We start from the raw sequence: 16,354 nt of genomic DNA on the forward strand, positions 1-16,354 counted from the left end.
GGGAATAAAACCTAGGCCTCCAGACTAACAACCCTGCACTCAATCCTCAAAACCACAGGGGGTAGCACAGTGACAACATAACTGAGCACCTGAGTCATTTGTCAGCAGCAATTAATCTGCAGTGACTGGCCTCCTTGCAGTGTCCTTAAAAGGGCATAACTGGAGGGGGGGCAGGGGAGGGGAGTTAGGCACTAGGTAACTCATCAGTTGAAGTGTGAATTAAGTTATCCACTAAGGCAAGTGAGGAGCAATTTGAATCACTGCTTCCAGGGTGTTCTGAAGTCAAGGGAGCAACGTCAATTTACAGTAGCTGAGAACCTGGCCAAGTGTCTCTTCCCCATAGTTCTGAGTCCCCTTTCAGTTGCAGGAAAGGCCTTATGGTATTATGATTAGTATGCTCTCCGGCGGTGTGATACTGAAGACCCACACAATAACGGGGGCCCTGATGTCATGGATATTCCTGCATGTTATTTTTGGAAAATTGTTTCAGACAACCTACAATCTGATATTGGCACATGGCTGCGTATGTGAAAACTTTGCATAAAAAAAATAAAATACTGACTGAGGGCAGGAGGTGAAAATAATCTGGAACACCCCAAATTTCAATGGAATTCCCTGAATATTCAATGGGAAAACACTTGCCAATAAATCAATCATTTTTTTTACTACTTGCCATAATCTTTTCCAACAAATTCATGTATCTCCACTGGTAAAGTCTGAGCTGAGAATAGGAAACAGGCTTGAAATCAACAAACAGAGCATGAGCCATTGATCAACAGGATTCCAAATACAAGAACATGCACATGACAATAGCAATGATAATAAAATGCTTTAACCCTTTAGGATATGTCTACACTACAATTAGATACCTGCGGCTCACCCGTTCCAGCTGGCTCAGGCTGGGGGGCTGTTGAATTGTGGTGTAGGTGTTCGAATTCCGGCTGCAGCCCAAGTTCTGGGACCCTCCCACCTGGCAGGGTCCTAGAGCCCAGGCTCCAGCCTGAGCCCAGAAGTCTACACTGCAAAGAAATAGTCCCACAGCCTGAGCCAGCTCGCCCGGGCCAGATGCAGGATTTTAACTGCAGCGCAGAAATACCCTTAGAGATAATGGGTGAAATCCTGGGCCCATTGAAGTAAATGGGACAACTCATTATTTAATGTAATTAGAAATGAAATGACGGCATCTCTCATGGTTCCAAAAAGTGTACTTATGTCTGAATAAATCAAATATGCCTCTTTCTGGTAATATTACATGTGAATATTTCTGGTCTTTTTTTTTGAAGTAGGTAAGAAAAACAGCAGGTAATTTTTGGAGCTGCTTTTCGACCTCAAGCTTTCCCTTATACAACATATGTTAGGATTCTATCATCTTGTCCCTCCAGTCCATATGTCCCCATATGGAATATTAATCAAGAAAAATTGGGGGCTGGTGTTGTCCCCTGCTCTGACGTGTACATGTCACTGCTGTTAGTAACACACAAGGAACCAAAGAAGAATTTCCCTCTTGCAAAAGCAGTGTAGGGCTGGTGTTAATGGACCATGTGCTCCTGTCATTCGCAGGGGTTAGCAATGTGTTCCTACCACAGTCACAAGTGTCCATGGTAATTTTTCAAAAAACTGAATCACTGAATGACATAACCCTGTCCCCCTCCCCCATGTCCCTCACTAAATACGGTAATTTGGTCAAGTGTCCATCACACAACATGGTGGTGCCAACCCCAATCGCAGGCCTTGCTACACAGGGCATGCTGGGGATTAGGCTGGAGCAGCCAGGAGCTTGCCCACAGCCCTTGGTGCTAGAGGGTTTTGGGAGGGAGGCACAATCCATATGCAGCCCCGGAGAGATTGCTGTAGTTTAGAGCAATCCTTGGGGCTGCTCTAAGTTATGCAGAAGGCCCATTTTGACCCCTCAGCAGCCCCCAATTCAGAGAGTGCTCTGGTGGCTTACTTACAAACCCCTCAAACATTATTTTATCCTAGCAACATCTCTGAGAGGTCAGAGAAATTCAGCAAATTGTCCAGGTCACATAGGAAGTCTGAAGCAGATAACATACTGCTTTTCCCCATGGGGCCCCTTGCTTGTTTATTGCACTTGTTGAACTTGCTGAATGGGGCAAAGCTGCATATTGAATTGGTCTAGTCTCCAGAATATCCCGGTCTCATTCACTGCCGTTGTGGTCTGGGTGTCACAAGCTGGAATGGCATCTGCACTTCAGCTGCGATCACAGCAGCAGTTTGTATGGTGTGTAGCACATTAGGAAGGAGACTGCTGGCAGAGGATGATGAGCTTGTGATTAAGGCACTGGATGGGAGCAAAGAGATCTGTGTTTTATTCCTCTCTGTGCCACATTCTTCCATGTGACTCATATGCAAGTCACTTTGATCCAAGTTCCAAAAGGAGCTCAGCTCCAATCCAGGCACCAAAATGAAGGCCAGATTTTCAAAAGCGCTCAGTGTCCAACATGGATACAGTGAGATGAGTTCTGCTGAAAATCTGACCCTGAGATGAAGCAATTTTGAAAATCCAGTCTATCATCTTTCTGATCTCAGAAGTGGAGGTGAGGATAAATTCAAGGTTTGCAAGAGGCTGAGACACTACCGTACTGATCACTAGAGAAAAGCCTAGAAAGCCAGGAAAAAAATCCTCATTCAGTGCAAGGTTTGGATAGTGTGTAGTAAATGAGGCGTGAGACAATGCCCTGAACAACTAGGATAAAAGGAAATGTTGAGCCACTGCCTTGTTCACTGAACACCATCCATCTTCTGCACTGAATGAGGGAGAGGTCATACAGCGTAACTAGTAAGGGAACACCACGGTGTCTCTGTCAGCATAGCAATAGCCTCCTATCATAGATACAGCTTACCTTGACAGAAGGAGTTTCTGTCATGGTAGGAATACCACCTCCCTGACAGATGCGAGCTACGTTGAGAGAAGCCCTCTTCTGTTGACACAGCTGTATCGACACTGGAGCATCAGCACCGTTTCCCCCTCCCCACTCCTGACAGACATAGCTATGGGGGGGAAGGGATAGCTCAATGGTTTGAGCATTGGCCTGCTAAACCCAGGGTTGTGAGTTCAATCCTTGCAGGGGGCCATTTAGGGATCTGGGGCAAAAATTGGGGATTGGTCTGCTTTGAGCAGGGGGTTGGACGAGATGACCTCCTGAGGTCCCTTACAACCCTATGGTTCTATGAATAGAACTTGAAGCATAGAGTAAGCCTCACTGACTGAGCAGTTATAGACCCTATTGCAATTACATTACACAAGGAGGCAATGCTGAGGTAATACAAACAACGCAGAGTGCCTCACTTTGCAACAGAGGTGGCTTTTTGATTGTTTGTCTTGCTGTGTATATTTGTGCACAAACATATATTTAGGCTGCACATGGAAATTAATATTTGGTCGGTATTCATCTCAGATTTTGACAGCTCATTGTTGGATTTCTAAACAAATAATGCCTCAAAAAGCAGTATCTATTCAGAATGGCATTTCCTTTGGAAAGAAAACAACATTTGATACGACATGAAGGCAATTTATAATAAGTAGCATATAGTAGTATGGAGTATAGTTAACTACTCTACGGATTCATAATTTGGACCCAGAGGTCAGTGACCTATACTAGTAATTTGGATATCACACAATGCTGAGTAGTCCTGCTATATACATAAAATGCTAAGGCAGTTGAGTGATGGAGATTGCAGTTAAAATGAACAACTGAGATGTTAGGATCTAAGGCCTCAGATAGAAGTATAGCAAAATAGTTGGCACTGACTTGTCAGAAAAGGAGCCCAAGAAAGAGATAACAATCAATCTACACATGGCTCTAATCTAATTATCAGATAGATATCAAGGTCAACAGGGCTAGAATATGATGAACTGGAGAGGAGTGATGAGACAACAGGTGTCTACCGAGCAAGGCTGCAAAGACATCGAGAAGGGTTCTTGAGTGGTCAAGTATGAATGGACTACTAGTACTGGTAACAGGCAGGGGAACCCAAAACATCCTAGTACCTCACTGGTAAAAAGAATAACTAGCATCAGCTAGTATTAGAAGTAGCATTTGAAGCAGGAACAGCAGACCTGTTCCACACAGTGCACTGAAATATCCTAATACTGACGTGTCCTGTATGAATTTTCAGATGAACAACTGACAAGATTAGCAGGTCGCCAAGTGAGTGTAAAACCCTCTCCCAATCAGTTCATCATCTGCACTGGATGCAGCAGATGTCAACTTAATGCCACCCTTTCTAATCATTAGGGTTTTTTATATATGTAGGGTAGGGAGGCTGAAACTAGAGCTGAAATTTTTTTGAAAAAAAGGTTGTGTGTTTGTTGGTTTTGTTTTGAAATTCACCGAAAATTTTTTATTTTTTTGCAATAAGCATTTTTCAATGGGGGGGGAATGTTTAATAGAAAAAGTGATCAAAAGCGTTATCAAAATGGTTATTAGATATTCTTCATTTAATGAAATTGCACTTTTCGATAAACAAAATGCATCAAGGTTTTCAACAAAAAATGTTTAAATCCACACACAAAAATTATAAAAGCTCCAAAAAAACCTTAACAATGGATCTGTTTCCAATCCTTCACAACAAACCAATTTCATTCCCCTCTTCCCCCCATCTCCTCGTAACCTAGATTTCCAGCTTTTAACCATCAAAATTGAGACCGTTAGGCTGTATGTTAACTGTATGAAGTATTAACACTTTTTCAATCAGATATCTTAACAATAACATTCTTGCAAGGATGCATAAATAGAAAGTATGACTAAACAGGAAAATGCAAGTCAGCACTTGGAAGCCATGTATATGTTATTGAGATCTCCGCTAATCAAAAGCACTACAGAAGAGCTGAGTATTATTATTATTAACTGATGACTCCAAAAATCTATTTAAAACCCTTTACAGATTCTAAGCCATTCAGATTTTTACAGACACATATTTACATTTTCCTGCCCATTTGTAGATTATACAATTCATCATGGCTGATCGCTGTCATGACATTTATTTTCATACAAGAAAATATGGAATACCTCAACAGTAGGTGTGGCGCTTGTGAATTATCCTTCCATTTTTGCCTTGCCTCACTCATGAAGATAAACGTCACAATGGAACTTATTCATCAGCTATTCATCATACACGGAATACCCCCTGTGTGGTCACTGATTATGCCTTTCATTGGATGAACTAGGGTTGACTGCCTCGCTACATGGTGAAGTCAGAAATGATTTGCACTAGGTCATTCCTAATGAATGGAAGGAGAAGGCATAGTCTTGGTCTACACATAGTGTGTCCTGTTAATACCACACTATATAATATGTTCAATATTTTAAACTTGCATTTTATTTTAAGGGTACCTGGTGGAGATTATGAAGGTTGTAAGTGGAGCCCAGCTGAGATGGCAGCAGCCAGTTTGTTAGTATAACATCTGCTTTCTTTTGATGCATATGTGGAATAACTGACTGTAGATTTCAGAGATGTGTGATTACATTTTTATATTCCAATGTGAGAAATATGTTTTTATAGCCCAGATTTCTGGAACAGCTTCAGATTTCTAGGAACTGATCCTACTGTCATTTCACAGACAGAACTGCTGCTGAGGTAAATGGAAACTGTCAGCTGATGGTGGAATTGAGCCCTTTGTGAGGTATAAATGTAGAATATAACAGAGCATTTGTATGTATCATTTGAATATAGCAGATAAGGTACAAAACCCAAAACACTCAAAGTTAAGTTCAAATATGAAATAGCTCTTGACACAGATCTGACAATAAAAACACAGCTGTTGACATACTGAAAAGAACACAATACTTGGTGAGAAAAATCTAAAATGTTGTCTTTGTATGTGGGAAAGGGATTCAGTTATGGGACTTGGTTTCAGTCTGTGGCCACACTAAAAGGAGGGAGCAGTGCCTTCGGTTACTAAAGGCAGGGGCCTGTGTTTGCATGTGTATCTCGTACAGCACTGAGAATACAGTTTCAAAGTCTGCTGGGGGCATCCATGCACTAGTGGAAAGAATGGGACTGTGAAGTTTGAATCCACATTTGTCACTAGAGGTGGAAGCATCCTCAGCAGTTATATGATGAGTAACATCTAGGAACCTCATTCACAGACCAGGACTCCACTGAGGTAGGCACTGTACAAACGGAACAAAAATGCCTTAACTGTTTGCACAGGGCAAAAATCCAATAAAGAGCGCTTCACCAGGTTTTTCATGTCGTTCAGAGGGTTACGCCCAGGCTTTAATTAGCTAGAATAACTGTACCGTGCAAGGTTTAATCTGCTGAAGTCTGCAATGAAGCAGAAGCTGCAGGAACTGGCACTAGTAGGGATAATTTCATCTTAAATTAAATACAAAACTGAGGTCACGATGATTGTTTCTGACTTTGATATGGAGCTGCTGGGATACGTAGACACAGAAGTGAAAGTGGGCCAGTACAGTGTACTGGTAAGAACTGGCCGCCAGTACCGGCCCAAACACAGCCGATGTTAAAGCACTGTTGTGGCAGTGCTTGAATGTTGATCCCCCTTTTGCCCCCCCACCACCCCCCCAGGCCACCGACGGGGTGGGCAAAAGGGGCAGCTGCCCCGGGGCCTGGCGATTTAAGAAAGCCCAAGGTTCCCAGCCGCCGCCGCTGCCATGGCAGCAGCCGGAGCCTCAGGCGGCACGGGCTGGGCAGCGTGGAAGGGCTGGCTGGGGGAGGCTGACCCCCAGCCCTGCCCCTTCTGTCCAAGGCCCCGCTGTTTCTAGGGGCCCGGAGCAGGGCCCCCATACCGATAAGTATTTTATCTTACTTTCACCCCTGCACAGACATAAATTCAGAGCTAATCCAACCCTGAAAGGTGGAATGTCATCCACCTCCACAACCCCAGGTTAGTTTTGCACAGCTTGGAAGAATAGTATTCTAAGATTGTGCTGAAGATGTTAGCACACGGGGGTTAAATATTAGCATGCTCTGGAGATGGTATTTACAGTATGAAGCAGGTTAAGAGAAAAGATAGCCAATGCATCAGCAGTATTCCAAACGGCAATGGGCCATGTGCTATCTAGACAGTATTTTGATTATCTGGAAGTATGCATAAGTCCATCTTCAGCCCCAGGAAACTATTTTTAAGCACTTGGAGGCTAGGCTTATTTCACATACCACGTCCTGGGTAATAACATGAAAGGACTTCATGCTTGTAAAACTAAACTGGCTGTTTATTAAGAGAACTATTTACGGAGATGATGCAACTGCAGCTAGCATCACCTAGACCAACCTCCTGGTGCTTCCTCCAAATTCTTCACACCTGCAACCTATGCTCATCCCTCCAAATTCCATGCAAGTTGCTACAAGGCTAAAAGTTAATGGTGCTAGCCACTTTTCTTACTAGAGACAATGACACATCTTGAGCAACAAATTCTGAGAGAGTTTGTAGAAACCTAAGTCAGATGACGTGGAAGCAAACATCAATACTCAGTAATAAGAAAGTGCCAGAGGCTGAGCTAAGAGTGGTGTTATGAGGCTTATTTGAAAGAAAGGAAAATGAAATTATTTACTGCATAGGTTTGATGTTGTGCCGGTAATATAAAAGTGGCCTTTACAAGAGATGTCTCTGAGTCAAACAAACAGTGAACTAGAGCACGACAGCTGGTTCAGGAATGAAATCCTGAGCTGGGAACTTAAAACCGCAGCTGTTTCACCCTACGAGCCAGCAGAGCCATGGCTAAGCGTCTACTAAAAAAAACCAAGCCCTCTACCGTCTGTTATGAATGCTCTTTAATCTAAGAGTATGTCTACAGTGCAAAATAAAAACAAAAGGTGTGTTCTTAAGTCAGGTTAGCTAACCTGCATTCGCTAACGTGGGTTAAAATAGCATTAAGACATAACAATTTGGCTGTTAACCAAGGTTAACAGCTCAAGTTAAAGCCTAGAGGGCAGACGGGGGTTGAACACATTTTCGTGCAGTGTAGACATACCCTAAATTACATGAAGCTACTTATGCTTATATAGCTTCAAAAATCTGAGCCTAAGTGATTTATGCTTATAAGTCTTTTGAAAAAAAAAAGTTACCCATGTTTCCAGAATGCCACTGTAGTTCAGTATGAGGATATAGCAGATAATATAACAACAATGGGGACATTTGTGAATTGCTAGGTCAAATCAGTCTTCTTTTTGTCTTTTTAGAAGCATCCGCTTATTTCAAGCATGGCTGTAAAATTCAGGTAGACATTAACAAAAGAGAACTATTGACACCCATGTCAACTGTGTTATACAACAACATAGAAATGCCTAAACTCAGTTCAAAAAGGTTGAGCTACACCTTTTTGTACTGAGGGCCAAACTTCAAATCCAGTTGGGGTTAAGTTTGTGGTCTGCATTTAGCCACTAGCAGAGAGATTCCGTGTCACAAAGCCACCAGAGTGTGGTATAAAATGATCACAGTTGATAACCTCTCCTCAGGAGGTACGAACGATAAATAAGGTGGCTTTGAATGAACTCTCTAGACAAGTTTGCACAGCAGCTACCTGCATTCTTTATATGCTAGCCAGGGTTACCAATCTGACTTTCAATCTCACCCGAAGTCCAGACCCTGAGTGGTCGTAAATGGTCACAGCTCTGTTGAGCTAGGCTAATCTGCACCACCTCAGGATATGGCCCCACAGTCACCAATTAAAAAAAGAAAATGGGCCATAGTGCCAATTCTGAAGACATTTTTGCATCAAGAAAACTGCCCCAGAAGCAATAAATAATGGATAACTGACCATCATAAAGCCACTACTATGCTTATGGCTTTGAAACATAACTTTGTGAAAGTTCATCTGCTCTTTCAAAAATATTTCTGATTCACCCAAGATAGAGTTGAAAGAGAAGTGAAAGCATTAGCGAGACTAAAGGAAATGCTTTAGGTAAAGTAAGTGGAGAGGGAGAAGGAGAGCTAGCGCTATATTTTGTTTGGATACTACCCAACAGTTGTATTTTAGCCACAGCTCTCACTGTCTCCAGGGCATATGACAGGCTAAAATACAACTGTTGGGTAGTATCCACCCAAACACAGCAGTCCTGATCACTGCTGGGGTAAACTGGTGCAGCTCTGTTGACTTCAGGGCAGCTATGCCAATTTACACTGGCTTAATCTGGCCCTGCTTTTTCAAGCCTGTTTCATATCTACATTTCCAGCCATTGAACGTTTCCTTCCAGGTTAATTCCTTCTAGCCAATACTATAATTTGGACCATTCCTTCTAGCCAATGCCATCCTTTGGATTGTGAAATCACAAGATATTGATTTAGAACCAGAAGAATCTCTATGCAAAAGAATAAATGGACACAAATTTGACATCAGGTATTATAACATTCAAAAATCAGTGGGAGAACACTTCAATCTCCCTGGACACTAACAACAGACTTAAAAATGGCAATTCTTCAACAAAAAAACTTCAAAAATAGACTCCAAAGAGAAACTGAAGACCTGGAATTAATTTGCAAACTGGACACCCTCAAATTAGGCCTGAATAAAGACTGGGAGTGGATGGGTAACTACAAAAACTAATTTCCCCATGCAGATACTCACACCTTCTTGTCAACTGTTCAAAATGGGCCACCTTGTTTACATTGGCCTCATTAGCACCACAAAAGTGATTTCCACCCCTTTTTGTCAACTGTTGAGAATAGCCTACTTCCACCTCAATTGAATTGGCTCGTTAGCACTGACCCCCCTACTTGGTAAGGCATCTCCCATCTTTTCATATGCTGTGTATTTATACCTCCCTGCTGTACGTTCCACTCCACGCAGGGGTGAAAGTAAGTTGAGTAACTTACCGGTACACTGGGGTCAGCTCTGGCCCCTGGAAGGGGCGGGGCCTAGGGCAGAAGGGGTGGGGCTGAGGGGGTCAGAGCCAGCCCCAGTCTACCCTGTAAGGTAAGTGACCCCCTTCTCCTCCCCCAACAGGGTAGCAGCAGCAGCCTGGGGCTCTGTGGGCTATTTAAAGGGCCTGTAGCTCCCCTGCTTCTACTGCCCCTGTCCTTTAGTTAGCTGCCGGAGCCCTGGGGAAGCAGTGCGGCTCCAGCAGCTATTTAAAGCACCAGGGCAGCAGAGGAAGCCAGAGCCCCGGCCCTTTAAAATAGCCCCTGGAGCCCCCGATACCCCAGGCTCCTTTAAATAGCCCCCGGAGCCCTGGAGTAGTGGTGGTGGGGCTCCAGCAGCTATTTAAAAGGCCAGGGCGGTAGAAGCAGGGGAGCCACAGACCCTTTAAATAGCCGCCGGAGCCCCGCAGCCGCTACCCCAGGGCTCTAGCAGCGGGATTCTGGAGGCAATTTAAAGGGCCTGGGGCTCCAGCCACTACTGGGAGCCCCAGGCCCTTTAAATTGCCCCTTGGGGAAGCCGGGCTGCCCCAGTGCGGTGCACCGGCTCTTGCCGGTATACCGTACCAGGGTGTACATGCTTACTTTCACCTCTGACTCCATGCATCTGATGAAGTGGGTATTAGCCCACAAAAGCCTATGCCCAAATAAATTTGTTAATCTCTAAGGTGCCACAAGGACTCCTCATTGTTTATGCTGATACAGACTAACACAGCTACCACTCTAGGCACCAAAAAAGGGAACTAGATTAGACAAATCTATAAATCTTTTAACTACATAAAATTTTCAACATGCCTATCTATCTAGGTACACATATGGCCCCTCTATAATGCTAGTATCCAAGTGCATCTGTATAAATATTCAGCAAGCTCAGTTGCCACTATGACCGATCAGTTATTTATAGGTGTTTTCCTTACCAGTTAAGTTCTTCAGGCCAAGTTCCCTTAGTCCAAAATTACCATCCTTTCTGTAGTTAAGAAATATCTCCAAGGCATATCGGTCCTCGTAGAGTTTTGTCCCACGAATGATGCGTAGGTTCTCTAACGGGAGGTACTCAAACTGATTCAAAGCTACCAGGACATATCCCGTGACTTCTCGGATAGACTGAAAGAGACAGAACCAACATCCACGTTAGAAATATTTCCCTTTTAATTGATGAGTGTTAATTAATTAACACAGTATTAGACAGTCCCTGCCTAAAACAATGTGCACATACTATTCTGTTCAATGGGGCCAATTCCTGAATAGGGCCTCCAGTCACTACCCTAATAAAAATGTGTGTTAACAATGATATGTATACAATCAAACATTTACCATTATAAAGAAAAGCAACATAGATTTGTGGGACTCTGACATTTTCAGTTCCCAATGTAACAAGAAGCAGTTGCCCTATTTTTATGCCTGATAGAGCACAAATGTTTTAATTAACTTTACAAAAATAATAAATATGTAATAGACAAGAGATGTAATGCTGGCTACCGGACTATCACATAAGGGTGGTTTATATGCTTTGCATATTCTGGCCTAATATTGTCCCATTAAAGTCAGATCCTTATATTGCAAGTGAAGTTATTAAAAAGGCTGTGGAGCAATTTCAAAATCTGTTCAGCATCCAAACAGATCACGGTGTCATCACAGGAATTTGATTACCCAATGAATTTAGCTATGTTGGGAGGTGTTTAAGCTTGGCAGAATTTGATTTTTTTTTAATTTCAATTGATATCATCAATGTTTATTTTTAAGCATTTTTCTGTTTTTATGGATTTCAATTTTCACAGCTGCATGACATTATGGGGAAGTCAATTATTTAATGACAGTAGACCTTGAATTCAAAAAGTTAAAGCTTTATAAACCATTAAAACTGTCAACATCCCATGTCGAAATATACAAAGTAAAGATCCTTAAAGTGAGGAATTATTCCTGTTTATTATTCCTTCGCCAGTCCATTTGTAAGAAGCCTAATTAAAAAGTCTATATCACTGGATTTTGACTCCAAGTTCTCAGGGAGCATTTTTCTTTCATTGCATTGTCTACATTTATTTTGGAGGTTTGAGGGATAGCTTCAAGCAGCTCCTTTTAGCTAGGGACTCAAGCGAGAGCAGGATCCGGTTCACAAACTGAACTGGGAATGTATGGTGGGAGGTGCCTTCCTCTCTAGTCCGACCACTGAATACAGGATATTCCTGTAAACTTCCTTCCCTCACTGCCAGCAGATAGGGCTGGCCCTTGTGCTATGCATTTATGTAGGAACTCCAAGAAAACGCTAAACAAATCAGTTATGCTAAGAGTTTTCATCTCCACTGTGAATTTCCTGGTTGTTGGTTCAATATAGACATACATAATAAGATGTTATGGCAGTGTCAATAGATGGCATTATTACACACTAGGAAAAAATATGGACGATTGTATGAACCAATATTCAGTCTTGGGAAGATGTGCAACTCTTAGTTTTGTTATGCACAAGGCTGTGTAGCAGGTGCTATGCCATCTGCAGGAGAGTTCGCTCTCTGCCTTGGTCTGTAATTGGAGTCAGAGTACCCCTGAAGCAGGCTGAAATTCCTAAAAGAAGGGATTGTCTTGCATGCTGTTTGTGACTACCTCTGTTCCAGGACCGGTGTGTGTGTGTGTGTGTGTGTGTGTGTGTGTGTGTGACCAGAACAAATTTCATGTAGAACATACCTCCATCCCATTCATAATGTGTCCTTTTGGATGTCATTGGGGGAACAGGTCACATTCAGTATCATTCCCACAGTCTGTAAGCACACAGGGTAGAGTCTACACTGCAGCAAAACACCCATGCTCTTGCAGGATCCCAGAGCCTGGGCTCAAGCCCAAGCCCGAACATCTACACTGCAATTCTGCAGCCCGGCAGCCCAAGCCCCACAAAGCTGAGTCAGCTGACACAGGCCTGCTGCAGGTGTTTCATTGCAATGTAGACATACCCACTGAGACCTGGTTGCAGATCAGCTACAAGATAACAGGGCTGAAATATCTATTTCTCAACCTTCTGTCTTTTGAGACCATGTGAGTGCATAACTCACTTAATTGGGCTATACATTCTTTCCCAGGATTTGGCCCTTATCACACTATTTGCCTGGCAAAAAAAAAAAAGAAAAAGAAAAAGAAGGAAAGAAAAAAAAAGGCAATGTTGAAGCAATGCAATTCCCATTGTGCCTCATTTAGCATGGCTTTCATTTACTTCCTTGTGAAACTTAGCCTTGCATATGTGCGGATGTTTGCAATTCTGCTGATTCACTGATGCTAGCTCTTCACACCTGTACTTCTTGAGTGACATTCAAAATGCACATTCAGATACCACCAGTTCAAAAGTCAATATGGACACTATGCTCCAAAGATAAACTGTTTAGAAGTTCTGCTTTGGTGTTCAGAGTAGGGTTGCCAACTTTCTACGCCCCCAAAACTGAACACCCTTGCCCCACCCCCTGGTCTGCCCTCCTCTGAGGCCCCACCCCTTCTCCAAGGCCCTGCCCCAGTCACTCCATACCCCCCTCCCTCTGTCACTTGCTCTCCCCACCCTCAATCACTCACTTATTTTCACCAGGCTGGCTCAGGGGTCTGGAGTGCGGGAGGGGTGAGGGCTCAGCTGGGGATGTGGCCACCAGTGAGGAGTTCAGGATGCGGGAGGGGGCTCAGGACTGAGGCAGTGGGTTGGGATGAGGAAAGGGGTGAGGGCTGTGGCTGGGGGATGAGGGATTTGGGGTGCAGGAGTGGGTTCCAGCCTGCAGGGTAGAGCCGAGGGGTTTGGAGTATGGCATGAGGCTCTGGGCTGAGTCAGGGGGTTGGGTGTGGGAATGGGTACGGCTCTGGGGTGGGGCCAGAAACGAGGGGTTCAGGCTGTGGGATGGGGCTGCAGGCTGGAGCCGAGGGGTTTGAAGTATGGGAGGGGGCTCTGGGCTGAGGCAGGCAGTTGGGGTATGGGAGGGGGGTAGGACTCTGTGCTGGGGGTGAGGGTTCTGGGGTGGGGAAAGGAATGAGGGGTTCAGGGTGTGAGTGGGGGCTCCGGGCTGGGGAAGGGGGGGATGAGGGTTCCAGCTGGGAGTGCGCGCTCTGGTGTGGGGCTGGGGCTGAGGGAGTTGGGGTGCAGGAGGGTGCTCTGGGCTGGGATCAAAGCGTTCGGAGGGCAGGAGGGGGATCAGGGCTGGGGCAGGGCAGGGAGTTGGAGTGCGGGGGATATGTGAGGGCTCTGGCTTGGGGTGCGGGCTTTGGGGCAGGAGGGTGCTCCAGGCTGAGATCGAGGGGTTTGGAGGGAAGGGAGGCGATCAGGGCTGGGACAGGGGGTTGGGGCACAGGCGTGGGTCAGGGGTGCAAGCTCCAGGTGGCACTTACCTCAGGGAGCTCCCGGAAGCAGTGGCATGTCCCCTCTCTGGCTCCTACACGGAGGTGCAGCCAAGCAGCTCTGCGTGCTGCCCTGTCTGCGCCCGCACTGCCCCCGCAGCTCCCATTAGCCAAGAACCACAGCCAATGGGAGCTACAGAACTGGTACTTGAGGTGGTGGCAGTGCACAGAGCCCCCTTTTAGCAGTCATTGCTCATGGTGCTCTAAGCAGTGTGTGTGTATGGGGGGGTGTTTTTTTACAGTTTTAGGGAGCACACAATGCTTCTGAAAGGAACCAGTTTTACAGTACTTGTTAGTGAATTCCTTTATTTACACACTCAGTTGGTGTGGTATGTTTGGGTCGCAGTTGTGCCATTTACCCCTTTTTGCCTCACCGGTGTTCTTCGGCAGTTCTGGAGAGATCACCTCTGGGTGCACCAGCAATCCTGGACCACGTCGGCTGACACCGCCAACCAGAAGGCCAAGCGTTGCCAGTTTGGATGCAGTTCTCACCAGCCTGCTCACAATCTGATCCAACTCTGACTGAAGTTGCTAGAAAGACTTCCATTGCTTTCAATGCGGATTCCTACTTTTTAAGGTCAGGAGGGACCATGTCGTATGAATTTCTGTACAATTCAAACCAAGACTAGGCAGAGCTCTCACGGCGTGCACACAAAGCTGACACTTTCCATAACTCCACCACCCTGCTGCACAAAAATCTGGGCTAGTCCAGTATCAGGACATAAGAACTGGAGTTTTCCCTCCGCTGAATTTTGCTGTGCTATCTTCTTACTGTTCAGCTATCTCTGTGGTCCCCATAATATAGAAAACACTTTAAGAAATGACCTGAAGCATTCTAAATTCACTGCTTTCTGTTCAACATTAATCTGGTTCCCCACAGCTGCACACTGCTTCATATCCCTGGTCTCCTTTATGGGCGGGCTCCCTGGCTGGACTACATCTCCCAGGGTGCACTCTAAGCATGGGACCCCCATGAAGCGCCATGCCAGTTCAGCCTCAGGGGTAAGCCCACTGGCGTCAAAGGGAATATGAGACACCTTGGCTATAACTGCTGTGAAGCATTGCAGTAGCTGAGGCAGACACAGATGACTATCAAAGTGACCCCAAACTAATTGTTTTCCTGATTCAAAAACCTTTCCCCCCCCCCGAAAATTTGGATTTTGCAGAAACTGTTTCCCAGCCAAAAAGTAATTTTGATGGAAAATCCCTGGCAAGCTCTATGCCATGGTTACTTCCCAACCATGAGGCATAATCTTCTTCATCAGTATCTGATGGGAGAGGAAACAGATTGATGTTACCCACAGTGGTGTTCATTCTGAAGGAAACACAACCTGGCAGCCAAATAACATGCATTCACGAGAAGTTTCCTCCCTATATCCAGGTGACTTTTTTTTTTAAAGTATAGATTTTAATGAAAAGATCTGAAAACCCTCCTTCGTTGAGAGAGGAGGGATGATGTTCACACAACCATGACAACAGATGCTTGTGGTGGTGAAAAGCAAATGGGAAGACTCTTCTGAGGAAACAAGAGTCAGAGGTGGCCGCTTCTCTGACTTGGCTTGTTAGGTTTTTGTTGTTTATTTTATTTATTTATTTTTAAAGGAGAAAGAGTGCACGTTTCTAGGAGAAAAAAGTAGCAAACCTATTAGAACATGGAAAGTTTAACTCTTTACAAGCTAGCTTTAAATGTTTGTCAAGGCAAAGGATAGGAGTCTGATATATTAACAGGAGACAAATATTTACCCCCCCATTAATATTCAGTCTGTGAGACTTCAGTGTTCTCTGAACCATGAGTCCCAAATGATTGATGTTTTCCTTCCACATACAAGCTAGCAGAAGGGAAAACGCAGTGTATAATGCACATTTACTTGTCAAGGCAGCAGTGTGTAGAGGGCAAGGCATAGCAAATATATGTAGGTCAGATCTGCAGGGAAGAGAAAAAGCTCCCCCCCCCTTCTATTATTCCCTGGAAGTGTTCAGGAAAAAAGTATATTCATTTTACTCTCGCTCAGTGGATTATGCCTTATACGTTCGATTATGCAGGTAAAGCACCTTCCTCAGGGCTCATATCAGGTACATTAATCCACATACCAATTTCCCATTGTCCTCAACCTTCTCGCTACACACAATCTTTTTAAAAATGTAATATCACAA

General features: G+C 44.4%; 1 protein-coding gene across 6 annotated transcripts in view; it reads right to left on the reverse strand.

Moving 5' to 3' along the window:
• The window catches only part of ERBB4 (erb-b2 receptor tyrosine kinase 4), a 1,003,508-nt gene that overhangs the window by 423,875 nt on the left and 563,279 nt on the right, over nt 1-16,354 (reverse strand). For all 6 annotated transcript variants that reach the window (XM_038422011.2, XM_043505695.1, XM_038422006.2 and 3 more), the window contains exon 3: nt 10,762-10,948. In XM_038422011.2, coding sequence (XP_038277939.1) covers nt 10,762-10,948 — 187 coding nt within the window. The remainder of the gene's footprint in view (nt 1-10,761; nt 10,949-16,354) is intronic.

Source organism: Dermochelys coriacea, chromosome 11 (assembly GCF_009764565.3).
Source record: "Dermochelys coriacea isolate rDerCor1 chromosome 11, rDerCor1.pri.v4, whole genome shotgun sequence".
In the NCBI taxonomy this organism is placed as follows: domain Eukaryota; kingdom Metazoa; phylum Chordata; order Testudines; family Dermochelyidae; genus Dermochelys; species Dermochelys coriacea.